The sequence below is a fragment of the Nyctibius grandis genome, chromosome 2, assembly GCF_013368605.1.
Source record: "Nyctibius grandis isolate bNycGra1 chromosome 2, bNycGra1.pri, whole genome shotgun sequence".
Taxonomy (NCBI): domain Eukaryota; kingdom Metazoa; phylum Chordata; class Aves; order Nyctibiiformes; family Nyctibiidae; genus Nyctibius; species Nyctibius grandis.
The window spans coordinates 123,351,831-123,378,500 of record NC_090659.1 but is presented as its reverse complement, the minus strand read 5'-3'; the positions used below and the strand labels follow the sequence as shown (position 1 = coordinate 123,378,500).

The window sequence follows — 26,670 nt, the reverse complement described above, 5'->3', positions numbered from 1 at the left end:
CACGCAGACTTTCCTGAGGCCATCAGCATGGTCAATGCTACAGCCAAACCTAGGAGCTCAAGAACGTCTGTGTTCCAGTTTGACACTCATAATTCATCCTCTTCAAAAGAACAGTTTAGATATAATCTGCTGGAAAGAGACTATGGCCTCCAAGTCCATCATAGAAAGACCAGAAGAGACCAATACAATAGCACTATGGACCAGGTAAATGTGACCTCAGAACACAAGTATTTCCATTAAAGAAAAAGAATTACCAATAACATTGCTAAAGATGTAAGCAAGACCTCACCTCAAATTTAAGTTACCTGAAAACATACAGATCCAGTCACCGATTTTCAAGAATAATGCATTCTAGCTGGCCAAGAGGAAAGCTTTTATAGCAGCAGAGACAACAAGCAGCCCAGCCTGTTTACCCCCTTGAAAAATGAAAGCTGTCTATTAATTCATTAGGGAAGCCAGGCCCTGAGAGAAGCAGCAACTACTTAATCTGAAACCTACCACTGGCTAAGAACAAATGGGCATAAAATGGCCATGGAAGTTGGAAATTAAGAGAAAACTTCTGTTTGTTGAAGCTGGTGGATCCTGAAATATTTTGAAAAATACGTGGGTTTGTCTCCACTATTTCTAACCTTTGTTAGGATGGAAGCTGTTATGTTTACAAAAAGAATGATTACTGGGCTGCATGGACACAGGTGCCTTGTAGTGCCATGTTTTAAACAAGTTCTATAAAATTTGATTTTCCTTCCTGCAGAGAAAACAGCAATTTCAAACAGCAGCAACTAATGTTGCCAATTTAGAGCCACATGCAACTGCTAAATTTAAGTCATTTTAAAAAAAAATAATCCTAGTAGGTTTCTGCATAACATAAACAACCACTTCTTACTAGATATTTTACTAAAACTTTACCATTTATAGGAAGCTGTTTGTTTTTGGCTACTCAGTGGAACACTTCTATCCAAAATTCTGTGCAACACTACAGCATCTTTGAAACAAATGCCATATCAGAGATCACCATGGAATAAGAACCCACCACCCTGAAGTCCACGATTCGTTAAAAAAACCCAAACACAACAGCCAAGTGATCTATTTTGACTAAAAAAAACCAATTAGCCAGCACACATCTCCTCCTTTAGTCATTCCATAATAAGTTAACACTTACCATACATCTCATCTTCCAGGCCATGAACAAAAGCCCCACAAGCTCCTGATTCAATCAAGTTTACAGCACCTGTATCAATTTCTTCTTGGGAGCATCATCTCCCCACTTTCTGCCACTTGAAAACTCCCCAGAGCTGTAGAGTTCTTTGGCTCGTTCATGCGCAGTGCGCTTCCTCTGTCCAAACAAGTTTTTCAGTTACAACCACATAAACTTTAAAGATGACCGAACAAAATATTAAATGGCTTTATTGGATTTGAAAATAGATGTAGCTAGAGGCTTAGGCATTGGCAGAGACAGGCACATGCTAAGAAAAGAAAATAATACTTTCTCTTCTATGAATATTTCTAATTGCCAGTAACTCTTTGTACTTTTGATGTTGGGAAAGGATAACTAATACATTTTAATTAACATATTCTTAGACATCCATTATAAGAACAGCCAAACTGGGTGAGAGCAAAGGCCTGACTAATTAAGTATCTAATAACTGATTTGCAAAAACAGAAGCTATCACTTTGCAGTTCAATTTGTTAAACTGCAATTAAATACTTTAATGACTACTGATACTATACAGTGTTCAGCAATGTGTAAAACATGATATTCATTCGGCATGCTCACTAGTCCATCTCCTTTCCCCCCAGGCCTTAAAGAAAGCTTTGCAGCACTTTCTTCAATGGACTTTACAAAGCAGCCCACAAAAACTAGCAGCTCTAGTGTCACCATTCTTTTGTAGGCAGAAAAACTGAGTGTAATAGCTCAAGCAAGTTGCTTAAAGAAGGAATTTTACTGAAAAGTTTTGCTTGTAGGGCTCAGGGGTCCCAGACTCCAGCTACTCATACCTCTTGAAATGTCTAGGTCTACTGGTCAGACCTTGCAGGAATTTTCTATAAGCTTGCTCCTAAAACTAGGATGCAATCTTTCCGTACACAATAAATACAGCTTTCAGCCAAAAGGCTGTCAGAAGAATACAAATGTTTATCTCTCATCTGTAAAACCTGAATAGCCTAGAGCTGTTTATTACATGCTTGGCTAATGAAATCTAAAACCAGCAATTGCTTCATTGACTTTAATCTAAAAGAAAACCTGTCATCATCAATTAACTCTCAGCAGCCCTGAGCCAAGGACATGGCAAACAAACACACTCAACCTTCACATACCTGCTGTGCGATTTTAGTACACTACACACAGTAAAAATAAGCCCAAACATTTACGTACCCTCAGATCTGACATGAGCTTCTTGTCAAGGGTCTGCTCTAAGAAATGGGAGCTAACTTGTTGCATAGAACCCTAAAGAAAAAAGAAAAAAAAATATCAAAAGGAAGAAACAGGAATATTCTAAATTACACCATATGATTTCCTGACTTATCCCAACACAGCGTTCAATCTTATCCACTCATTCTAACAGCTTTATACAATGCTTGACACTACCATATGTCAGAGTCTGAAGAAGTTTACTCAAGACAGTCAGAACATCTTATTTTCCCACTGAGGTTAATATGGTCTTTCTTGAGTTCAGTTGGTTTACATGTCTTGTGCTGGAGAAGTAGGGGGAGGGAATTATGACAAGTACTTGGGTTTTTTTGCATACCCAACCCTCTACTCTCAAGGAAAGAATCACTGCACAGTTCAGCTGAGAAATGTTTGTGTTTCCTCAACCTCTCTCATTCCTTTCTTCTCAGAATTTTGGTCGAAATTTACCTATACAGTTTTTAAACATCCTGCTATTTCTTTTCAAATATATGTGAAAAGTAATGTAACATAAGACGAACTATTTTCAGGTAGAGAAGTAAAGAATGCAACCTACCAATAACTTAGCAGCTTGTACTCTAACAACCCAGGAACCATCGCTAACCATGTGACAGATTTTTCCAAATGCATCATCAACCAAGCGAATTTCTTCATTAGAAGAAGGAATCGGGACAATGCTAAAATAGAGAAACATAAATCAGTGTGTGATCTTATGCCACACTGGATGGCATCAAGGAAGAAACAACTATGCTGAATTCACAGAATCAACCAGGTTGGAAGAGACCTCTGGGATCATCGAGTCCAACCATTGCCCTGACACCACCATGTCAACTAGACCATGGCACTAAGTGCCATGTCCAGTCTTTTCTTAAACACATCCAGAGATGGTGACTCCACCACCTCCCTGGGCAGCCCCTTCCAATGGCTAATGACCCTTTCTGAAAAGAAATTCTTCTTAATGTCCAACCTGAACCTCCCCTGGCCAAGCTTGAGGCTGTGTCCTCTTGTCTTATCGCTAGTTGCCTGGGAGAAGAGGCCGACTCCCACTTCACTACAACCTCCCTTCAGGTAGTTGTAGACTGCAATAAGGTCACCTCGGAGCCTCCTCTTCTCCAGGCTAAACAACCCCAGCTCCCTCAGCCATTCCTGATTCCCTTGGATGTGCAACAAATATCAAGAACCAAAACTTCATCTGGATCAGTGCATTCTTGTCAGGTATCAGCAATTTGTACACATCAGTCTTCTAACAGCTACTCCCGAGACTTACTAGCACAATACTCTCAGGATGAGGATGATTACTATGCCAATACTTTGAGTCACTTTGCATACAGCACATACCTTTCAGGGTAAAGTTGACTGAGGACCCAGATTAGCTGAACTGCAGCACTGCGCACTTGCTCATAATCATCTGCCAACAGCTTGCAGGCCTGAAAGGAGATTCACAGTCCAATACACCTGAAATATCTCCACCTGAGCAGTCATTCACTTCCCACAGTGCAATTAGTATCCTCACCATGAAGTAGTCAGCACAGATTATAAAATTCAGTCTTCCCTTCCCTAGTATCTCCAAGTCTGAGTAGGCAGACTAGTCCTAATAAAGTCAGGAACATGCTGTGAAACTCCAGAACTGCCTGTACCATGCAGGAAGCACGAAATGTGAATCTGTACTACAACTAATTTGATACAGGCTTCAGCTGCACAACCTTACTGACATAACAAACACAGGCTTCATGTGTACTCTCCAATGAACAAGTGTTTTAAGACTTTGAGATTGCCAGACGACAGTATTAATTACATAATGCCTTGCCCTTCCCATTATTCTCTCCCCCAATAAACAATATATTCCAATCAAAGCATACGCTTTAGTGCATTTAAGCACAACGAGATGCAAACCAGATTTTTATTTCCACTGCCATAGGCCAATAAGGAATATGGGCACCCTAAGTGCAAAATACTCCCACCTCTGTTCAATGCCCTCCTCCTCTCAAAGCACACTGTAACAGAATCTAAAAAGCAAGATATGCAAACAAGGACAAAATAAGTACAAATTAATACAAGGTTTTACCTGACTGTAAATAGCCTGCTGTAATTTTAATCCTCTTTCATGAAGCTGCAGCTACAGAGAAAAAAACACAAGAAAGTATAACTATAGGTTTAAGTGACACAGACTAAGTTTTCACCACTGTTCTTTCTGCTTTGAGTAAACTTAGTTGCTTTCATTTCTTGATTGCTGCTATAATTAAAATATTTATCTTAGCCATAAGTATTTTAAATAATAATCTTGACTTCAGCATAACTCTTAAACTTCACAGCCGTTCATACTTTGATTGATTAGAAAAATACAATTTATATAAATACACTGTCCATTCTCCCAACCTTCAAACAATTGTTTAGCGTTAGCCATATTCAACCACAATTACAACAGATATAGGTATCTTCTAAGTAATTAGTTTACTACCACTCCTGAAATACAGACCCAAAAGTAGCATTGACAACAAACTTTCATGCCCTGTAAACATTTTCAATTACCAAACCAGAGGAACAGTAAAAACTGTCCTACTAAAGATTGTTTCTATCTGGAATGAAGTAGTATCATGAAGTTGACTGATGAAGAGATAATATCTGGTTGAATACTGTCAACAAGAAAGGAAACAGTTGCTTTTCTATATCCATTTCAAAAGTAAAGCATGCCAGTGACAAAATTCAAGGAAAAACAAACCAAAACAACAACAACAAAAAAACCTAACAAAGACCCACACACAGCAGCAAGGAAAACCATGACCAAGAACCTTAGAAGTGGTTAGTGACTCTGAACTCATTCGGGGTGTTTCCATGCTTCAAACTACAGAAAGACAGTTGACTTTGTGTTGTAATTATAAATTCAAGGTCATAATCTTGCTATGGATGTGGTTGAATGCCATTGTAAAAGTCACTCAAACGACTTTAAAAAAAATTGGACCAACAAAAATCAGTGGAATGAAAGTGAAGGATGAGTGCAGCCTCCAGCAGAGGGAGATCCCAGACAGATTCAAGTGCGATCTGATCTCCTCAAACGCATCCTGCTTTTCTTTGGAGTTTAATATCATTAACTCAAATACCCTTCTTCACACCATCACGTTAGATGGGACACTGTTATAACCTTAAAGGGTAACAGAGAAACTTCTACACACCCACATATTCACAGGCAACACACATCAAGCAGAATTCTCAAGCGGGTGGTCTTTGCTCACATTTCTGCAAAGCTAAAACTTCTGAAGGGTCACCACACTCCAGCCCACGTGAAAACCAGTAAACCTCAACAGTTAGAGAATGCTAATGAACGTGACCACGGGGCAAAGCATAAATGTTATTTAAAAACAAACAAAATTCTTTCTGGATTTATCACACAGGTTTCCTGTCGTAAGCAGTGATCTGTTGCATGCTGGAGTACTGGTGGCTTGTTGTAATTGTGGTAACTGATGCTGAATTGAGAATACAGATTTCTCACTAAAAGTAAGAGCCTTCATACACTCACAATAGCCAACAAATTGAAAAGCTTCTTCAGCTATAGCTGAAACAGAAATTATTATGAATCACTAAAATGCCCTTTGAGATTTCAAATTACTCTCATGTTTCAAGACCTACCTTATCTTTCCACATTATTTTGATACGCTAAATGGACTTTTACTAAGTTAATTAAATAATCTCTAACCCAAACCTCCTTGGATTAGTTTGCAGCCCCCTACCATCTTCCTTATAGAACCCCAAACAGTTTATTCCACTGTACCAGCAACACTTACCATGGCCTTTATAGCTGCAGTCCTAACACGAGGATCCTGGTCACTAAAATGATCTCCTATTATCTTCTGGACATCTTTGGCAGCCTGGCTTTCAACTTCTTTTGCAACACCTTTTTCCACTGGTCCAAGACAGCCAATTAACTGAAGACATTTATTTCTTACACCATGGGAAGAATCTGTCAGATGCTGTAGAATGGATAAAAAGAACAGACGTAACTGGATTGTCATTGTTCTTTCACCCCTTTGAACAACTAATGATATTACGATTCCTAGCAGTTAAAAAATGTTAGTATTGTAACAGTTTGTTGAGAAAAATGAAAATAACCTAAACACTGACAGCATATTTTTTTCCTGTGGCAGTGATAAAAGTTTCCTGCCCCAGGTAGGCTGCCTTACCTTGCAGGCTACCTCTACCAGTCTCATCCTGACAGATGGATTCTCTGTGAGTTTTGTGCCGATCACCAACAGGGTGTCCAGCAGCTGAGCAAGGACTTGATGAGACTCTGCAAAACAAAACAGTGAAAGGCTACATTATCTCCTTAGGGAGCTCCTCACTAGCTACAGAATCACACACTCATCCAGGTTGGAAGGTCCTCCTGAAACCTTCTCCTTTCAAGGCCAGAACAAGCTCAGCTTCTCCGTGTACATCACGTACTCCAGCCCCTGACCACCTCAGTGGCCCTCTGCTCAACTCACTCAACCTTACCAGTACCTATCTGGCACTGGGGAGCCCAAAACTGGATGCGGTATTCCAGATGTAGTCTAACCAGTGCTGAGTAAAAGGGAATAATCCCCTCCCTTGACCTGCTGGCTACACTCCTGTTGATACAGCCTCGTATGCAGTGAGCCTTCACTGCTCACTCACATTTAGCCTGCTGTCCACCTGGACCACCACAACATTCTTACCTCTAAATTGGACAGATAAGGGTCTGACAGATGGACCGCTAGATGGATAAGGAGTTAGCTGGATGGCCATGTCCAATGAGTTAGTCAATGGCTCGGTGTCCAAGTGGAAACCAGTAGCAAGGGGTATCCCTCAAGGGTCCGGACTGGGACCAATACTATTTAATATCTTCATCAATGACATAGAGAGTGGGATTGAGTGCACACTCAGCAAATTTGTGGATGACACCAAGATGAGTGGTGCGGTTGACATGCCTGAGGGACAAGATGCCATCCAGAGGGACCTGGACAGGCTTCAGGAGTGGCCTCATGCAACCCTCATGAAGTCCAACAGGCCAAATGCAAGGTCCTGCACGTGGGTCAGGGCAATCTCTGGTATCAACACAGGCTGGGGGATGAAGGGACTGAGAGCAGCCCTGAGGAGAAGGACTTGGGTGTACTGGTGGGTGAAACATTGGACACGAGCTGGCAATGTGCGCTTGCAGCCCAGAAAGCCAACCGTATCCTGGGCTGCATCCCCAGCAGTGTGGCCAGCAGGGCAAGGGAGGGGATTCTGCCCCTCTACTCCGCTCTCGTGAGACCCCACATGCAGTGCTGTGTCCAGCTCTGGGGTCCTCAGCACAGGAGAGACAAGGAGCTGTTGGAGCAGATCCAGATGAGACCACAAAGATGCTCAGAGGGCTGGAGCACCTCTGCTATGGAGACAGGCTGAGAGAGTTGGGGCTGTTCAGTCTGGAGAAGAGAAGGCTCCAGGGAGACTTTATTGTGGCCTTTCAATACTTAAAGGGGGCCTATAAGAAAGCTGGAGAGAGATTTTTTTACCAGGGCCTGTAGTGACAGGACAAGAGGCAATGGTTTTAAACTGAAAGAGGGTAAGTCTAGATAAGGAAGAATTTTTTTATGATGAGGGTGGTGAGACACTGGCACAGGTTGGTCAGAGAAGCTGTGGATGCCCCACCACTGGCAGTGTTCAAGGCCAGGTTGGATGGGGCTTGGAGCAACCTGATCCAGTGAAAGATGTCCCTGCCCACAGCAGGGGGGTTGGACTAGATGAGCTTTAAAGGTCCCTTCAAACCCAAACCATTATTTGATTCTATAAATGACATTAAAATAAAGTTAAACTGCATCAAGTAAAGCACACACAAACTGTGAATATAACATAGAGAAAAAAATGGACTTTAAGAAAGCCACAAACAGGACAACCTGTATTTTACTGTCTACTACAAATCCAATGCTAATAAACTAATGCCTTCTTGCATTAGCTCTGATGAGCTGGCCTACAGCATGGTAAGAAAAAACTCCTCTTCAAACGAGATTCCACTTTAAGCAAGACTGTCCTCTAGAACAGAGCACTTCAGAAGCAACAGCTCTCACATGGAGATGCAAAAGCAACCTTTGCGCTCCCTTAAAACAAAGGCATACAGCAGGCAGGTCTCAGGAACGTTTTTCTCCTCCTCAGAACATGGTATTGTCTGTCATCGTTCACAAAAGCAGAAAATAAACACGCTGAGCAGCAATTCCCAACTACACACTTCAAATGTAAGGGCCTTGCCACTGTCCTAAACGCGTAAAAGACAGCATGATTCTGCCTTGATCTCAGGCACCGCCTGAAAAGACAGACTTACTCTCATTTTGAAGCGTGTTAATGGCATCATCCATAATGCAGTCTGGGGAAAATCCTGCAGTCTTTGATAACAAGCCCAGCAAGGAAGCAATCTTCAATCTTACAGAGGCATCGTTCTCCTGGAAGGAAATAACAGATACCCTCACTCATTTTCCAGTTTGAAGAGCATAAAACACTACACACAGGCAGGACCTATATGTAGTTCAGCACAAGGGTCTGAATTTTACTGTCAGGCTACTTCCTCGTCCATCTGTCCACAGCACACCCCACAGAAAATTAACCACACCAGAAGTGATAAGTGATCTTATCAACACTTACAAATACCTTAGGGGTGGGTGTCAAGGGGATGGGGCCAGACTCTTCTCAGTGGTGCCCAGTGACAGGACAAGGGGCAACAGGCACAAACTGAAACATGGGAAGTTCCATCTGAATATGAGGAAAAACATCTTTACTTTGAGGGTGACAGAGCCCTGGCACAGGCTGCCCAGGGAGGATGGGGAGTCTCCTTCTCTGGAGATATTCAAAACCCACCTGGACATGACCCTGTGCAACGTGCTCTGGGTGACCCTGCTTTGGCAAGGGGTTGGACTGGATGATCTCCAGAGGTCCCTTCCAACCCCAACCAGTCTGTGCTTCTGTGAATGTTTACGTGGCAGCTTCCCCCACATTTCAAAATGAGTCTTTTATTCATAATTCCCTGAAAGTTCCTTCATACTGTTTGAAAATTTAAAGTTTAAATAAATCAGGTTTTCAAGATGCCAGAAAATTCAGTGTTGATAATGTTAATATCTGTGCGAGTTTTTAATGAACAAACGGGAGGATTTTAGGAGATGAACTGAGACTGATGGTCTCTTGACCTCTGCTAAGCAGCAGGGTCTGTGAGCTCCAGAAAACAACTGTTGCTCTTAACGGTGGGGAGGAATCCTGACAACCTGACAGCAAAAAAAGAAACCCAACACAGCAAGGTAAAAAAAAAAATAAACAGAAGCATATGTTAGCTGCATACATCTGCTCATTTAAGCAACAGCAAAAGCTGTCACAAGTGATAATTACATAAATAGCTTCACAAATTAGTATTCATTTGAAATTAATTTTAAAAGTTCATGCATTTCAAAGAGTTATTTTGAGTCTTCTACAGACTCGTGCACACAAGACTTCTGCTCGTAACTGGAAGATCGCTCTTTCATCATATTGCCAAGGATATCCACCACGGGTAGAAGGACAAAAAGAACTCTGGATTTCATACTTAGATCTTACCAAGTAATTGTGCAGCGCTGAACACAGCGGCACAGAAATACTACAATTACAAATATTACAGTTACAACTTTTATGTCTTTCAACGGTGTTTAGGAGAAACTTCAGTGTCACATACATCCCCCAAGTGACAAATGTGATACCCATGGGAGTAATCTCTCACCTGAGCCGAGAAGCATTTTTTCTTTTCAGGGGCGAGGGAGGGGATTCTGCCCCTCTACTCTGCTCTCGTGAGACCCCACCTGCAGTGCTGTGTCCAGCTCTGGGGCCCCCAACAGAAGAAGGACATGGAGCTGTTGGAGCGAGTCCAGAGTAGGCCACGAAGATGCTCAGAGGGCTGGAGCACCTCTGCTATGAAGACAGGCTGAGAGAGTTGGGGCTGTTCAATTTGGAGAAGAGAAGGCTCCAGGGAGACCTTCTAGCAGCCTTCCAGTACCTGAAGGGGCTACAGGAAAGCTGGAGAGGGACTTTTTACAAGGGCATGGAGTGATAGGATGAGGGGGAATGGTTTTAAACTGAAAGAGGGGAGATTTAGATGAGATATTAGGAAGAAATTCTTGACTGTGAGGGTGATGAGACACTGGCCCAGGTTGCCCAGAGAAGCTGTGGCTGCCCCCTCCGTGGCAGTGTTCAAGGCCAGGTTGGATGGGGAGCAACCTGGTCTGGTGGAAGGTGTCCCTGCCTGTGGCAGGGGGGCTGGAACTAGATGGTCTTTAAGGACCCTTCCAACCCAAACCATTCTATGATATATTATTTCTGTTATTTGTTTGTCATTCTGCTGTTAAGATTTTTTTGCTGAAAAGTTTTTCAGAAGCGTCATTTTAAAAGTGCTTTGTCCGCAGCACAAGCAATAGCTAAAAAGTTTCTCTACTGCTAGAGGAAATTAAGAGTAAAGTAAGGAAACATCAGTCAGGCAGCATTCAGATAAAGTTGAGCCAGCTTTGGACAGCCGGGTTCCCTGGAAAACTTCTTGTCATGTCTTTTGTCCCTTGTTAAGCTAATTTAAGACTAATCACGCAGGCCATCTGCAGGGACAAAATAGTCACATGCTTGTCACAGGCTCTTGACACCATCAGCAAAGGGACCAAGTAACATGATCAGGAATCACTCGGCTAAAGGACTACAGTCACTCACTCTCCTCACAGAGGGCTTCCAACAGCAACTGAGTCAGGACCAGGAGGAGCCTGTGACTCTCTATTCCACATCTAACCCCAAGAAAACAAGACCAGAAGGAGGATTCTGGAAGCACAGTTGAATCCCAGCTTCACCACCTTGTAGTAATGCTCCAGCAGGATCCTGACAACCCCTTCCACGCTCTCCACTTCCACTGGCTTCCTGGCAAACTGGAGCAGGTACTGCAAGGCGTCTGCGGGCGAGGTGGCTTTGCACAGGTCGACATGGAGCGCCGCTGACTTGCTGGGCTTGGTCAGCCGCAGCTTCTTAGCGGACAGGTCCTCATGCTGCTGCTGCGGGCAGAGGGACGCGGTTCAGAAATGCAGAGCAAATCCTGACCCACTCCTTCCCAGAGTGAACGCTGTCTCAGCACCTAGCCTCAGGAAGCTCCTGTGCCCCATGGCTGTCACTGGCCTCTCCCTCATCTATCTTAGGAAGGAACCCATCCTCAGCCCACCGCGGCTGCTCCTGTCCTGCTCAGGTAGCCTCTATCCCCAGGAAACATTGCTTCTCCCCACCCCAGCCTGGGGCAAATCCTGCCCTTTCCAACTCAGACAACCAACCCAGGGCAAACACAACTTTTCCCAAGCCCCCCAGCCTGGCACAGCCGAGAAACTCCCTGCTGCTCCTCTATCCCGGGCTGGGGGGAGCCGCGTCCTCCTCCCCGGCAGTCGCGGCCCTCCCCAGGTCGCTTCCTCCCCGCCCTGAGGGGAGCACTCTCCCCACCCCGCACACCCCCTGAGGCACCCCCTTTCCCTCCAGGCAGCTCCAGCCTCCCTAAACACGGGGCCAACCCCTCCCGCTCCTCCCCAGCCCCTCACAGGCCGCCCCGGCCCCGAGGCCCCCGCCCCAAGGAGACGGGCAGCACCCCCGGGCTAGGCCCCGGGCTAGGCCGGCGGCCCTTCCCACAGCTCTGCCTCCCCCGCCGGCGCCACCCGCCGCACGGCAGAGCTCGGGGCTGTCCCCCTCTCCCCGCTGGGCCCGGCCCGGTGGCGGTGCGTTACCTGGACCACCTTGGTGAACTCCTCGTACACCCGCTTCTTCAGGTGCGCCGCCATGCCGCCGCCTGGCCCCGCGCGGCCGCCGTACGCGCAACCCGGAAGAGGAACCACAGAGTCGCCCGCAGGGAGGGCACAGAAGGAGCGTCCTCTCTTCCCAGCTGGAGGCTGCGCTCTATGGTCAGGCGGCCGGGCCCCGCAGGGGGCGGCCTCCCGTTGCCATGGGAACGCGGGCCTGACATGGCGGCTGCGGCCTGGCCCGCCCCGCAGCCAAACCCCGCCCGCGGCTCAGCCCTGTCGGTTTTCCCCAAAAATACCCATCAGTTTCATTAGTATTTGATGTTAAACTGTATAAAGACCAAAATATAAACAACATAGCTTGCCCGTTTCCAGGCAAGCTTGTGTTAGACACACATGAAAGCTTAGCACGGCCTTCAAACACGTCTCCTTCGAGGAGAGGGGAAGGAGGTCCCAGCCCTGAGGAGCGCCCTGACAGACCTATGTCTGGTTAGATGACAGGAGGCACAGGCAGCAGTTACATCTGTGATGCTGTGTGGCTAGAGGTAGTCAGGGGCGGCCACAGTTTGGTCACATCTTAGGGACAAGGTGGTTTAGGAGGAGGGCCAGGGAGGTGATCAAAGGTCTGGAGAACCTGCCCTTCGAGGGAAGACTGAAGGAGTTGGGTCTCTTATCCCTGGGGGACCTCATCACAGTGTTCCCTGTACTTAAAGGCCATCCACAAAGGGGGTGGTGGCTCTCTGTTCACAAGGAGGCATGTGGAAAAGACAAGGGGCAATGGGTACAAGTCACACTAGGAGAGGTTTCATCTCGACATAAATAATTTTTTTGCAGTGAGAACCATCATTCACTGCAACAACCTCCTCGGGGACATGATGGAGTCCACATTACTGGGGGTTTTCAAGACATGACAGAACAGTGTGCTCAATAATCTCATCCAGGCTCCCTTTCCCACCAGAGGTTGGACCAGATGGTCCTTTGAGGTCCCTTTCAGCCTGGGCTATTCTATAACACCATCCTTGAAAAACTATTAAAGTTTCTTATGACAGCAGTCCTGTAGTCTTAGGAGGTTGGTTGAGGCTTTAACTACCCTACAATCCAATTTTTTTCTTCTCATATCTAATTTTGATCTCCTTTGTTGCGACTTAGGCCAGTTCTTCCACCCTTAATATGTACAAAGAGTAACACATCTCTTTAAAGCAGCCTTTTGTCCATTTGGAGACCACCTCAATCTCTCTTCTTCTAGGCTAAGCGCCACCAACCACTTGGTTATGATCAAAGATATGATCATAGATCCTATTTCCTAAACCTTTTTGTCTTTTCAGACACTGTGTCTGTTCTTACCCAGGAGATAAATGCGAGAGGTCTCAAAGAGTCCCCTCACAGCTACAGCAGAACTGCCCTGAGGTCGGTGGCATGACTCCCGACTCACTGGGGGCAAATCTGTGCTAGGATGAGTACATCTGAAACAAAGCTTAATTAGGAAAGATTCAAATCCATTAGCATGAAGATAAAACTTCAGGTCTTTAGAATTAGGGGATTTGAGGGGGAAGATGTCAGTAAATAAAGCACTTCTGTATCAATCAAAGAGGTTTTAAAAGTTATTTATTAAACATCCCAGAGATTATTTTCCTTAACTGGAAGAAATCCATCTTCTGAGAAGTAAAGGAAATATGATCACAATCAAACTAGCCATTATGATTTTTGGAGTGATTAAAACCAAGCTAACAGCCATCTCCAGTATAAAAATAAACTTTCTAATACTAAGATTTCTAAAACATGATGTAGGATCCAACTCGTGTCCTGTAGAGGAAAATTTGCACTGAGGTCCCAGGCTAATGCTTCAGTAGCACTTCCTTCCCATCAAATCACGGTGGGTTTTCCCTATCCTTCCAGAAGCTTATATATTTAGAAATAATATCATAATAATAACGAATATCACAAGAAAAAGATGGAAGTAGTGTGGCATGAGAGAGGAGTGCGTGTCCTTAGATTATAAACTCCTCAGATCAGCGATGGCACTTTTACCTTTTGTTGATCCTGGACCATAGCTGAGGTTTCCTGTCTTCCCTTCAGAATAAATAATAAATAACAGTAATAAATACATTGACTAGAGAGTAGGCTGTCTACTGGAGGAATAAGAAGAGAGCGTGGGACACTGAAATTCTTCTTTTTAACCTAGGTTCTGGTATGGAAAGCAATGAGAAAAAGAGCTTTTGCCTTCTCATTAAGGATCCAGATTTAAGTTGAGCATGTGTTAATGCAGCTGTCAGTGATTCCATCGAAAACTGAGTGTAGGTGACCTGTTCCCATTTCACTGAGAGACCAACTCCACATGTCCATGAGACGTATTTGGGATTATTAATTTCTCTTAGGTTGCGTGAGGTTGGCTCAAACCTCCAATCCGGCTCTCTGAACTTATATAATAGTCCGCAACACTGAAAGAGTAAAATTCCTCCCTTTTCTGATACCTTTAAATCACACAGTTATCCCCTAAAGCCCAAGTAAACAGTGGCTCTTATGTGTTCTTTAATTTGGCAAACAACCCAAAGAGATAATTTCGTTGAGCCATGTATTTCTTCCTGTCCCTTCGGTAGTCCATGGCTTAGTCTCCACAGCCCAAGTTAATTTGTTTTAATAATTGTTTTCTTCTGTTCCCCATTGATGGTGGCACTTTGCTACCACCAGGTGAAGAGGAACTTGTAGAAGAAGTCATGCGATTTGAAGCGAAAACCTTTTTCAGCAACATGGGGCTGAAAGGATATTTTATACCCTTTGGCTTCAACATCCATTTGAATGCAGTCTAGCAGATCAGAAATACTTGGCGCTGCCTTCCAGGGGCCAAACTTCACCACAGATTTTTTATCCATGTCCAAGCTGTTCAAGGCATCCTGACATCTGGCCACATCCTCCTCAGTTCTGACCACGCATACGATGACACTGGACCGACGTGATGCAACCGCTTCTGCCCTCGCGATGCGGATCATCAGTTCAATGTTCTCGCTGTAGTTGGGCACGCGAGCCAGAAACTGCTTCCTCGCCACGAGCTCCCCAAAGATCTGCGGGGAGTCTTCTAGCTGCTTGATTAGAGGTTCGATGTTGTAGAACAATGCCTCCTTGTAGACGTCCTGGATGCACTGGGTGGGCACTTGGTTACTGCGCAGGTACTCCAAGATGTATTTGAAATAGGTGCCTGGCCTGTCGATGAAGAACCTCCCTTCAGAGTCAGTCCTGAGTTTGGGCTGGCCAGTGAACATCTCTGCCAGCTTGGAGCCAGAGTGTTTCTTTAAGGTGCTCAGCGTTGTCGTGTACATCTCCCCACCGACATTTAACTCCACAATTGGTGACAACTGCAAGTATCACAAGGGGACAAAAAGCCACGCACGTTACCTGTCTGAGGCTATCAACATGGAAGTGTCAAGGAAAAGAAAAAAATGCGGTTGCAGCTGGAAATGGGAATGATGGTGTGAAGAAGGCTGGGGTAAGAGTGGCTGGAAAGCTGCCTTGTGGATAAGGACCTGGGGGCGTTGGTCGATGGCAGCTGAATATGAGCCAGCAGTGTGCCCAGGTGGCCAAGAAGGCCACCAGCATCCTGGCTTTTATCAGCACTAGTGTGGCCAGCAGGACTAGGGCAGGGATCGTCCCCCTGTACTCGGCACTAGTGAGGCTGCACCTCGAATCCTGTGTTCAGTTTTGGGCCCCTCACTACAAGAAAGACCTTGAGGTGCTGGAGCAAGTCCAGAGAAGGGCAACGGAGCTGGTGAAGGGTCTGGAGCACAAGTGTGATGAGGAGCGGCTGAGGGACCTGGGGGTGTTTAGCCTGGAGAAAAGGAGATTGAGGTGAGACCTTCTCACTCTCTACAACTGCCTGAAAGGAGGGTGTAGCGAGGTGGGGGTCGGTCTCTTCACCCAGGTAACAAGTGATAGGATGAGAGGAAATGGCCTCAAGTTGTGCCAGGGGAGGTTTAGATTGGATATCAGGGAAAATGTCTTCACCGAAAGGGTTGTCAAGCACTGGCACAGGCTGCCCAGGGCAGTGGTGGAGTCCCCATCCCTGGAGGGATTTCAAAGCCATGTAGACGTGGTGCTGAGGGACATGGTTTAGTGGTGGCCTTGGCAGTGCTGGGTTAATGGTTGGACTCGATGGTCTTAAAGGTCCCTTCCAACCAAAATGATTCTATGATTCTAAGAGTGGTGTGAGCCCCCATCCCTTGGGGGACAGGTGGAAACACCCACCCCTTTTATTGCTAAAAGCAGATGCAGGGTGTTTATACAGTCTCATTACCAGAGCAGCATAGACTTGGACATTTGTAAATGGCTGAGTCCTCACCTCACCTTTGGGATGTAGGAAGTGTCATTTTGCCAGTGTGAAAGAGGGACAAGAAGTGCCCTGCCCAGGGAAGCTGTCAGTGACTACAGGAATTGACGTTGATTCCCAAAGTCCTACACAAGCATTGTCCCTGCTGGCCCCTGTCCTTCCAGTGCGAGCAATCTGTGAGTTCTTGCCCTCCCCATGTGCAGAGGGACAACGACCGAGCTCAAAGCTGTGAAACTCCATTCCTCTCACCTGAGCTGGTGTTTTCAAAGGAGAAACTAAAGCTCTTTGAAACTTTAGCAATCGGTGGAATTGGCTTCCGCTCGTCTGGGGGTTTAGTTATAAATACGGAAGAAGTGAAAATCCAGTGTGTCAGAGGTGGAGGACAGAAGCTGTTTAGCAAAGCACTTTAAAAATGTGTGATAGCTTTAGCTAGGAAGTAAAGGAAATAATTCATGCAACTGACATTGATTTAAGAAGGAAGAATGTGAAGTTTGGATTTTTGTTTGGATTTATTTCATTTCACCGTGCATTAACACCACTGCCTGGAATGCCTGAAAAGATGGACCTGGTGTCACCTTCCTGGTGTTTCAGTGCTGAAGAGTTTTAACAGCCTCCCTTTGCACTCAGTCATTTTTTATAGTACCTGGTAGAGAATAAGGCGAGGGAAGAAAGGAGGCAGTTATTTCAGTTATTTTCCCTCCCGCCGTCACTGCTGTAATGCAAGTCACATGCCTGGCCGGGACCACACCTGCCGTTGGGAAGGCGTGAGTCAATAAACAACCCTTTTTTTCCAGGAGCTCACCTGCTCGTTCTTGGATCTGATCACGCAAGGATCAGCTTCAGTGCTGCTGGTCACATGCCTGCAGTGAAGCGTGTCCCTAAGTGCTTGGCTGAGACCAAGACAGGCAGAGACCCGCGGAATGACGTGAGCTGATCTCACAGCTCACGCCAAGAGGAATGGGAGGTCCTGCTGCCTTCTCCCCTTTCCATCCTTGTACCTACCTACGTGTTGCTGTTGCTCACCTCGCGCCAATTCTGCTTCTCTTTCATCTTACTGAGCTGAGGCTCACAGAGGATTTAACAAGTAAAAGGAAGGGACTAGGAACAGACAACCTGGAGCAGGGGGAGACCTTCCCTTTAAACAGAAGCAAGGTATCAGATTTAGCAGAAATTTGCTCCCAGCCTAGGCAAGCCAGGGAAACAACCAGATTCAGGCCAAAGACCCAGCTGGAATATGGCTTTGCCTGAGTGTGGGTGGCTTCATCTGGAGAGCAATCATTTACACTAGGGCTGAGATGACATAAGAAATTATTCTGTCTGAGGCTATCTGGTGATTTCCACCAGGTCAGATGTTTCACGCTGTTTGTCATTCATACAGATGGATGACGTTCTTCATTAATACAGTAGCTGAACTAAACTTATGTTCTCAGATCTTGATTAATGGTTTTGGCCTGGGACCAAACTGGTTCCCAGTGGACTGGGAGTATTGGCACCAGCTGATTCCCAGGTCTGTAACTAGCCAGCGAGGTGACACTTAGGAAGTCATTCCACCTATCTTAGATGACCTTTAAGGTCCTTTCCAACCCAAACCATTCTGTGATTCTATGATTCTATAATTCTATCTGTGCCCCAGTTTATTAATCTGCAAAACAGTTACCTCCTTGGGGAAGCATTTTGTAACCTACACCTGAAAGGTGCAACACAAGGAGGTTGGATTTGTTAAAGAGAGAGAGGTCTGGGGGAGAGGCTGTATGGCTACAACAGAGAAAGCAAACCACTTAGCAATAGACTGAGGGCAGAAGAAGGGAAAAGGAAAACATATCTCATCTCGTCACTGATTTCTGCCTAGTAATATGCTGCTTGTCTTGAGATTGCCATTAATTTTCCTTAGAGCTAGAAAAACTACTGCTCCCACCTGATGATTCTGCACATCTACAACACAGGGCAGCTTTTGCATCATTAGAGATGATCTAAGAACTGTTGAAAACCCCCAAAACTCACAAGAAGCTTTTATTTAGGGATCTGACCAATTAAAGTTCATATTAAATTAATTTCACCTCATGTCAAAGGAGGAAAAGAACCACTCTGGTTATTTGCTGTTGCCAGATCTTGTATGCCTGCCAGGGACATGGCCCTTCTGCAAGCAAACTGGTGCAAACAGGTTGGAGTCAGACAGAGCTTTTTACCTAGAGTCCTCTTCTTGGTCACGTATCTCGCCAGCCCTGGTGTCTTCAGAATAACAGATGGGGGAAAAAAGCCCTCTAATGTAGCTCAAAGGGGATTTTCTCATCCCACAGGAGGAGACAGTGCCCCCGAGCCCGTACCTTACTCACCGTGTGCAGGCTGCCGGTGACCTGCTTCCCAAGGGGCTTGTGCTCCGATGAAATGCTCATCTCCCCCGGACCCGCGACGGGAAGAAGGGAGGTGATGGCTCAGCGGCGTGGGAAAACCTGCTGCTCAGTGCTGGGGTCCTGCCCCACACGCAGGATGGCTCCCCGCTTTGCTCCACTCCTCTTTCACTTGTTTTTTCTTCCTTGGATCAGTTTTTTCCAAGCTCCCAGCCCAGCAGCTGCCCCAGAGGCTCCAGTTTGCTCCAGGCACAGCCCTGGTATAAGGTGCAGGTGTCGGGAGAGGGGAGGGAACAGCCTGAAAGCGGAAGTATTTGCTCATTATTTTTCTGGCAACCAGCAAGGTGCTGGGTGGACTCGGGCTGGCTGCCAGCGCATACCTCCTGTAACACTATCTGTGCGGTGACTAGGAACCAAATAATCCTTTCCAAAGGAGGCCCAGTGCCCAGAGCACCTCCGAGGAGCCCCGCAAAGTGTGCCTGCGTGACAGCCTCTGCCTTGCGAACCACTTATATCGAAACCACTAAACGTTTTCACAGCTTTTTGACCTCCGTGCACTGCTGTTGTAAAGCACAGTTTATCCCAAACCATCTCATTGATCTCATTTTGTCATACCAATCGATTTCAGATCAGGGTATCTACAACCTGTCCAAGGTGGTGGCATTCTCTTCCTTGCCAATACAATCTCTGGGCACTGAGTGATTTGTGCAAGGTAAATAAAACCAAACCTGAATCTCTGCTTGAGCTTGAACTGTTCTTTTCAATTAGTCATAAATATTTGATTAGTATCTTTGCATGACATTGTTTTCTAGTATCTTGTATCCACTGAATATCGGAAGTGGAGAGCACCACAGATTTAGATATAGTGGGACTATTTCCCACAGCATTGAAACACCCACGAGGATGTCTGTGTTCATGACATTTTTTATATCATAGAATCACAGAATCGTCTTGGTTGGAAAGGACCTTTAAGATCACCAAGTTCAACCGTTAACCCAGCACTGCCAAGGCCACCACTAAACCATGTCCCTAAGCACCACATCTACACACCTTTTAAATCCCTCCAGGGATGGTGACTTCACCACTGCCCTGGGCAGCCTGTTCCAGTGCTTGACAACCCTTTTGGTGAAGACTTTTTTCCTGATATCCAATCTAAACCTCCCCTGGCACAACTTGAGGCCATTTCCTCTCGTCCTATCACTTGTTACCTGGGAGAAGAGACCAACACCCACCTTGCTACATCCTCCTTTCAGGTAGCTGTAGAGAGCAAGAAGGTCTCCCCTCAATCTCCTTTTCTCCAAACTAAACACCCGCAGTTCCCTCAGCCACTCCTCATCACACTTGTGCTCCAAACCCTTCACCAGCTTCGTTGCCCTTCTCTGGACTCACTCCAGCACCTCAACATCTTTCTTGTAGTGAGGGGCCCAAAACTGAACACACAGAGGTTCAAATCAGAGTGAGCCTACATAACTTCTCCAGATCCATACCATGGGCCTGCAGACTCTCCTTGGTTTTATTCTAGGTGTTTCTGAGGGCATAGTTGCTTTCTAATTTGTCTTCAGGCCACTCATCGCTTCTGTGTCTTTGTTCCATTACGATGGCAAAATTGCCATGGACATGATTGTCCAGAGGTGTAAGTCAGTGTTTGTAACGAGAGACAATACCTTTTATTAGATCAGCTGATATAGATGGATAAAAGCATCCATGCTTTAGGGCACACGAGGCTTTCTCTGGTCTGTCAGCTTCTCATTCAGTTTGCTTGGGTTTTCTTTTCCATTTTTTTCCAGTGTTTCAGTTGGTCTAATAAAAGGTGTTATGTCCTCTACCAACCTTGCCTCACTCTCTTTCATTTCAAGCTGCTTCCTGATATCAGCAACCAAAGGGAAGATATCAGACAAATACAGCGCTTTGTAACGATCTTCCTGGGGGAGATTTTGATGGTGGAGAACGACAGCATGGTATGTAAGGAAACCATTTGCACAAAATCTGCATTGTGCTCATGGACACCAGCTTTGCTAGTTTTGCATCCTCCAGGGATTTTGCTAGATCTGTATCTTCCCAGAACAGAGCATCGATCTGACCAGAATCACAGAATCACAGAATCAACCAGGTTGAAAGAGACCTCTGGGATCATCGAGTCCAACCACTGCCCTGACACCACCATGTCAACTAGACCATGGCACTAAGTGACATGTCCAGTCTTTTTTTAAACCCCTCCAGAGACGGTGACTCCACCACCTCCCTGGACAGCCCCTTCCAATGTTTAATAACCCTTTCTGAAAAGAAATTCTTCCTAATGTCCAACCTGAACCTCCCCTGGCGAAGCTTGAGGCTGTGTCCTCTTGTCCTATCTCCAGTTGCCCAGGAGAAGAGGCCAACTCCCACTTCACTACAACCTCCCTTCAGGTAGTTGTAGACTGCAATAAGGTCACCTCGGAGCCTCCTCTTCTCCAGGCTAAACAACCCCAGCTCCCTCAGCCGTTCCTCATAGGTCAGACCCTCCAGACCCTTCACCAGCTTGGTCGCCCTCCTCTGGACTCGCTCCAACACCTCAACATCTTTTCGCTCACCTTGAGAATAAAGCCAGTCCTCACGCAAGGCTCCATCAAAGCTGGACCCAAGTTCTTTTGAATGCTTTGTGCATTTGGGTGAACGACTCATCAAACCCACGTTATGTTTTGCTTCTGCTGCTCTGAAGATTCCTGCGGGATCCTCAATAATAACCTGTGTCTGAGTTGTTGCTCCTGCTTTGAATAGAAGGGCTTGAATTTTCCTTTTGCCAGACCAAAAGAGTTAATAGTGCTGGATGCACTGGTGAGGTCTGCTTGGGAGCCCAGGTTTTGTGACTTATAATAATTTTTTAAAAATCAACGCTTATTGGAGAACAGGGAGAGCTGGAAGATCTGCATCTTCTGGGCCTTTGATTCCTGCAAATCCCATTCTTTGGGCTGACTTATGTAGGTTCTTCAGGAGATATCCTGGATATAACTGACAGAGGTGGAGTTCATATTCATTCTATATGGCATGTCTTAAATACCTTCACGGTGATAACATTTCCTTCTGCAGCTGCAGAACTGGATAGACAGGTGGACTGTCACCTCTCTGCTCACACAACCTTTTCACTAGGGAAGGGTGAAGAGCAGTAGAAGAGTTTGTTCAAAAGCTCATCTGGAAGATTTCCCCCAACCAGAGTTAAGGGTGGATGATGGGGTTTGAGGCCAAACCTTCAATGTCGCAGTGCAGATCCTTACCACTTCAGCAGAAGAAGTAGTTGTTAGCTGGCATCCACAACTCCTTTCTACTGCTAGGCCAACCACAGCTGGTCCTTCAGTCTGATGAACATACTGGTCTGGCTTCCCCACTCTTTTACTCCTTTTTTATATCTTGGCTGCTTTTGCTGGCACATTATGGGACAAAGAATCAGCCTGAAAGTCTGTGAAGTATTTTGGCTAGAAGTCATCATGTATGTGAAAAGTCTGATTGTGATTATTTGTGCTTTTCCTGGGACTTTTTAATCCCACCAGCTGCATTACTTGCTTTAAGATGGCATTTTTCAGCCCTGCTATAAAAATTACTCCCAGTTGGAGTAATTTTCCCCGCTTTTCAATAATGATTTGCTTTAAATTGCCGAATTCATCTAATCTGAAAAGAGGACTTAGGAAGAACTTCTCACAGCCCAAGCCATTGCCATATTGCTGCCTGCCCATGGGGATTTGGTGCCTTTTTTTAGGTGGTCACACCAGAGGTGGCATCCTGGATTACTAGGACCGCACACCGGACCTGTTTTGTGTCACAGCTTTGCTGGGCAGGCATCCGACTCTGCATCAAAGGCCTCTGTGCCTGCACTAAGTGGAAACAATCGCTCTTGCAGTTTGTTAGTCCTTCTACCCCACGGCTAAAGCCACGCTGAGGAAATCAGTGGGTGGGGGAGCAGCCCTTGAAAGGCAAAAGTGGGATCAGGGTTTTGGAGGAGGCAGCTCCAACAAGGCTGTCAGCAGTCCATGCTGCTGGTAACAGCTAGCTAAGGCTGGTTTGAATTTCATTCTTCCTTTGCGAAGGAAGTAAAAAGCCAAGACCATGAAAATCTCCATAGCCTTGGGCAACCAGGGTCCTGAGATTCCCACAACCAGCAGCTCCATTGTAGCTGCTGCTCCACAGCCCCTGGAGAGGTCTTGGCCACTGCTATGCTGTTTCAGGGAGGTTAGCTGGGTTTCTCCCTTTGGGGAATGGGATTTGATTTGTATTAAGCTGAAATTTCCACCCAAGATCTCTGTTGGGCTTTATGTTTGTTACCAGTTGGCCTGGATCCCTGAAATCTTTCATCCTTTAGGCCTTTTAAAGCTGTGCCTGATGCATAGATGATCTGTTGGGGATCCACCTGCTTGCTGTTGAGCAGAGAAAGAGAGGTCTGAGGATGTTTGCAGAAGAGATCAAGAAGGATCAGCAAGGTCCTGTCCTTGAAGAGGAGGCTGCTGAGACCTATTGGAGAGGCCAGCTGCCCAAATGGGTCATGGAGACATGAGGAGGACAAGGAAGAAGAGCCAATTAGATGTTTTTCATTTCTCTCCCGGCTCTGTGCACAGTGATGCTTCAAGCCTCCTTGGTATTCTGCTCAGGGTGGCCGCTGAATCATAGAATCAGAGAATCATTTTGGTTGGAAAAAACCTCTAAGATCATCAAGTCCAACCATTAACCCAGCACTGCCAAGACCACCACTAAACCATGTCCCTCAGCACCACATCTACTCGTCTTCTAAATCCCTCCAGGGATGGGGACTCCACCACTGCCCTGGGCAGCCTGTTCCAATGCTTGACAACCCTTTCGGTGAAGACATTTCTCCTGATATCCAATCTAAACCTCCGCTGGGGCAACTTGAGGCCGTTTCCTCTTGTCCTATCAATTGTTACCTGGGAGAAGAGACCAACACTCACCTTGCTACACCCTCCTTTCAGGTAGTTGTAGAGAGCGATAAGGTCTCCCCTCAGCCTCCTTTTCTCCAGACTAAACACCCCCAGTTCCCTCAGCCACTCCCCATCACACTTGTGCTCCAGACCCTTCACCACCTTCGTTGCCCTTCTCTGGACTCGCTCCAGCACCTCAACATCTTTCTTGGAGTGAGGGGCCCAAAACTGAACACAGGATTCAAGGTGTGGCCTCACCAGTGCCGAGTCCAGGGGGACGATCCCTGCTCTAGTCCTGCTGGCCACACTAGTGCTGATACAAGCCAGGATGCTGGTGGCCTTCTTGGCCACCTGGGCACACTGCTGGCTCATATTCAGCCAGCCATTGACCAACACCCCCAGGTCCTTTCCCACCAGGCACTTTCCAGCCACTCTTCCCCAGCCTGTAGCGGTGCGTGGGGTTGTTGTGCCCCAAGTGCAGGACCCGACACTTGGCCTTGTTGAACCTCACACAGTGGCCTCGGCCCATCGATCCAGCCTGTCCAGACCCCTCTGCAGAGCCTTCCTGCCCTCCGGCAGATCCACACTTCCGCCCAACTTGATGTCATCTGCAAACTTACTGAGGCTGCACTCGATCCACTCGTCCAGATCATTGATAAAGATATTAAAGAGAATGATCATTTACTTTATAGACTCTTCAAAAGTAGATTTTCCTCTGCCCACAGCTTTTTTTTTGATGGAAGAGGGATGTTTCCAAGACTGGAAGCTCTTTCAAGCAGGGACCATCCTTTCACTGTCTTTGCATGAAAGGATTAGCCTGTGCCTGGACCTTGTACGAGCAACCACAATATGAATCATAAGAATAATCATACTAATGCTGAGAACTTTGTGTCTGCCAAAGAATAACTTCACAATGGCTTTGTGGGGAATAAATATGTGTTTTTTGAAAATTGTATAAATATGTATATAACAATGAACTGGAACATCTCTACACTGCTACATACATCAGTTTGGAAAATAGTATTATCCATAAAAGCATTTATAACAGATTTATTTCCTTAATGCATTGAATTGGCAGCTTCTGTTTAAGAGAATTAGGTCAACATCATTCAGATTTGGGTTTTATGCCCTAGTACAAGTAAATACACTAAATCCATGGGGGGAAAAAAAAGAATTACATGCTTAAAGCAGTAAGGGAAATGAGAAGCTTGGATGTGGGGAAGCAGCTGGGAGGAGGCATGGAGCAGCTTCTCTTTGCCTTTCTCCTCTTGTTCCCACTTCTCCAATATCTAAGTCTCTTGAGGGGATAAAGCCCTTTTGCTCTGGTCCATTTGCCCGGAGCATGGAGGTGACAATCTGTAGCTGATCTCCATCCTTCATGTTGTATTACATCCTCTAGTGTTATCACTGCTGGGAGTGATGATCAATCAATGGAAGGGGCACCTAAAGAAGGTGGTTCCCAGAACCCGCCTTGTCCAGGGCATCTCAGTGGAGGAAATTCCCGTAAAAAGCTAGGAAATGTATTTTAAACAGCAGTGGATGGGTTAGCAAACAGGAGAGGCACCAACTTGGCACAGCTCTTCTGAACTCCCATGCGGACAGTATTCGCTCCAGCTGGGACTTGGCAGGGCATCCCAGTCTCTGTCCTGGAGTTTGCTGGGGGGATGCACCAAGACAAGCCAGGTATCTTCCAAAGGTCACAGGAAAACCAGATTTTTTTTGTCTTTTGAAGCACATACGCTGGCTCCTGCAAATTGCCAGGTTATATGGGGACCTGTGGCCAGCCTGCATAATTTGTGAAGCACCTCTTTGGTCATGAGCGCTTGGGATCCAAGAGCTCACTGTCCTCACATCAGCTCTCCCTGACATTGCTCCATCTGCACCCTGCACGGCCACATCCCAGGGATTTGTTCCTGGTGGAGTCAGCAGTGCCCAGCGAGGAGGAGACCCACATGTGAGCAAACTTCTAGCATAGCAGGGCAAAATGTGACGTGGCTGAAAAGCAAAACCATCAACAGTTTGCTTTAGCTCTGCTCCAGAATTGTACCGGTGCCACTGGGCCGGCGGCTCTGCACCCCAGGAGCCACTGCTAAATCAAACAGCCGTGTGCTGTGCAAACACCATCGGCATTTTCACCCGCTGCCTTCCAGCCCTTTATCAGCTCCACCCACCTTCACGGAGTGCACGGCTGGTGGCTTGCATGGAGATCTGAGCTGGCTTTGGACAGGCCCCAGGACACCAACAGAAGCCAAGGGAGCAAAACGCCTCCTGGCCAAGCAAGTGGATGTGCCATCCACGATGAATGAATGGGGGGAGGCACCCTTGGGATACAGACTTAACCACTCCTATTGCCGTCAGTTAAAACAACCCCATGGCCCATCAGTGCCCACATTCCTGAGAAACCACATTATTGTCCTGATCCTCATGCCCATTGACTTCTTTCCCATGTTTATACCATGTCCAGCTTAGTTTGTAGGCTTTCCTGGAGCAAGAAGCCAAACTAGATACACCAGCTCTCTCTTCTTGCCCCTTTGTCTCTTCCTTCCCTGTTAATAAAAGGGTCACAGGGATGAAAGTCCCACCAGCATGGAGAATGGATTTGCTTTCCAGGCTAAGGGAAGATTGAAGTGCCTGAGCTGTTTGCAGGTGGTGTGTCAAATGCGGACATTTGGAGACCTGAAAGTGCCAAATTGCTCCCTAAAAATGACTCTGTTGTGTTTTCCGTCAGAGAAAAAAAGAGAAACAGCTGGAGCACCACTGTCTGGCAGCTCCTGGAGTCCAGCGCGCAGGGTCCTCCAACCAGCCATCCCTTTTGTCCCTGGGATCTATTGTGTCTGCCCAGCAGCAGCCAGACATTGCCTATGCTGCAAGCTGGGGTGTCTTGGGGACAATGTGGAGTTCAGTGACCTTTGCTCAGTGGCACAGCTTGCACCAGTGGGCAACTGAGAAA

At 46.2% G+C, this 26,670-nt stretch overlaps 2 protein-coding genes across 3 annotated transcripts in view; both read right to left on the bottom strand.

Annotated features, from left to right (window-relative positions):
- Positions 1-12,213, bottom strand: part of INTS4 (integrator complex subunit 4) — a 40,566-nt gene extending 28,353 nt beyond the window's left edge. The window contains 11 exon segments of the mRNA XM_068418012.1: positions 1,160-1,246; positions 1,249-1,333; positions 2,372-2,443; positions 2,961-3,081; positions 3,743-3,831; positions 4,470-4,520; positions 6,184-6,369; positions 6,580-6,686; positions 8,712-8,829; positions 11,236-11,427; positions 12,142-12,213. Coding sequence (XP_068274113.1) covers positions 1,160-1,246; positions 1,249-1,333; positions 2,372-2,443; positions 2,961-3,081; positions 3,743-3,831; positions 4,470-4,520; positions 6,184-6,369; positions 6,580-6,686; positions 8,712-8,829; positions 11,236-11,427; positions 12,142-12,195 — 1,162 coding nt within the window. The 5' untranslated portion in view covers positions 12,196-12,213.
- Positions 12,214-13,813: 1,600 nt separating this feature from the next.
- Positions 13,814-19,026, bottom strand: KCTD14 (potassium channel tetramerization domain containing 14). Of its 2 annotated transcripts, none has more exons than XM_068425527.1 (2): positions 18,796-19,026; positions 13,814-15,503 (listed from the first exon to the last, which is right to left on the bottom strand). In XM_068425527.1, exons 1-2 carry the CDS (start codon positions 18,862-18,864, stop codon positions 14,832-14,834), a joined length of 741 nt encoding a protein of 246 aa, XP_068281628.1. In that variant the 5' UTR covers positions 18,865-19,026; the 3' UTR covers positions 13,814-14,831. The 2 variants fall into 2 exon arrangements, with proteins under 2 accessions (XP_068281628.1, XP_068281630.1); XM_068425529.1 differs by having other exon boundaries at positions 18,805-19,026.
- Between the last annotated feature and the right edge of the window lie 7,644 nt (positions 19,027-26,670).

Excerpts from the sequence above, each read along its gene's own strand:
- KCTD14 (XM_068425527.1), bottom strand. The coding sequence starts at position 18,864 with ATGAGCATTTCATCGGAGCACAAGCCCCTTGGGAAGCAGGTCACCGGC. Across the intron at positions 15,504-18,795 it reads GCCTGCACACGGTGAGTAAG|TTGTCACCAATTGTGGAGTT; the intron begins GTACGGGCTCGG and ends TGATACTTGCAG.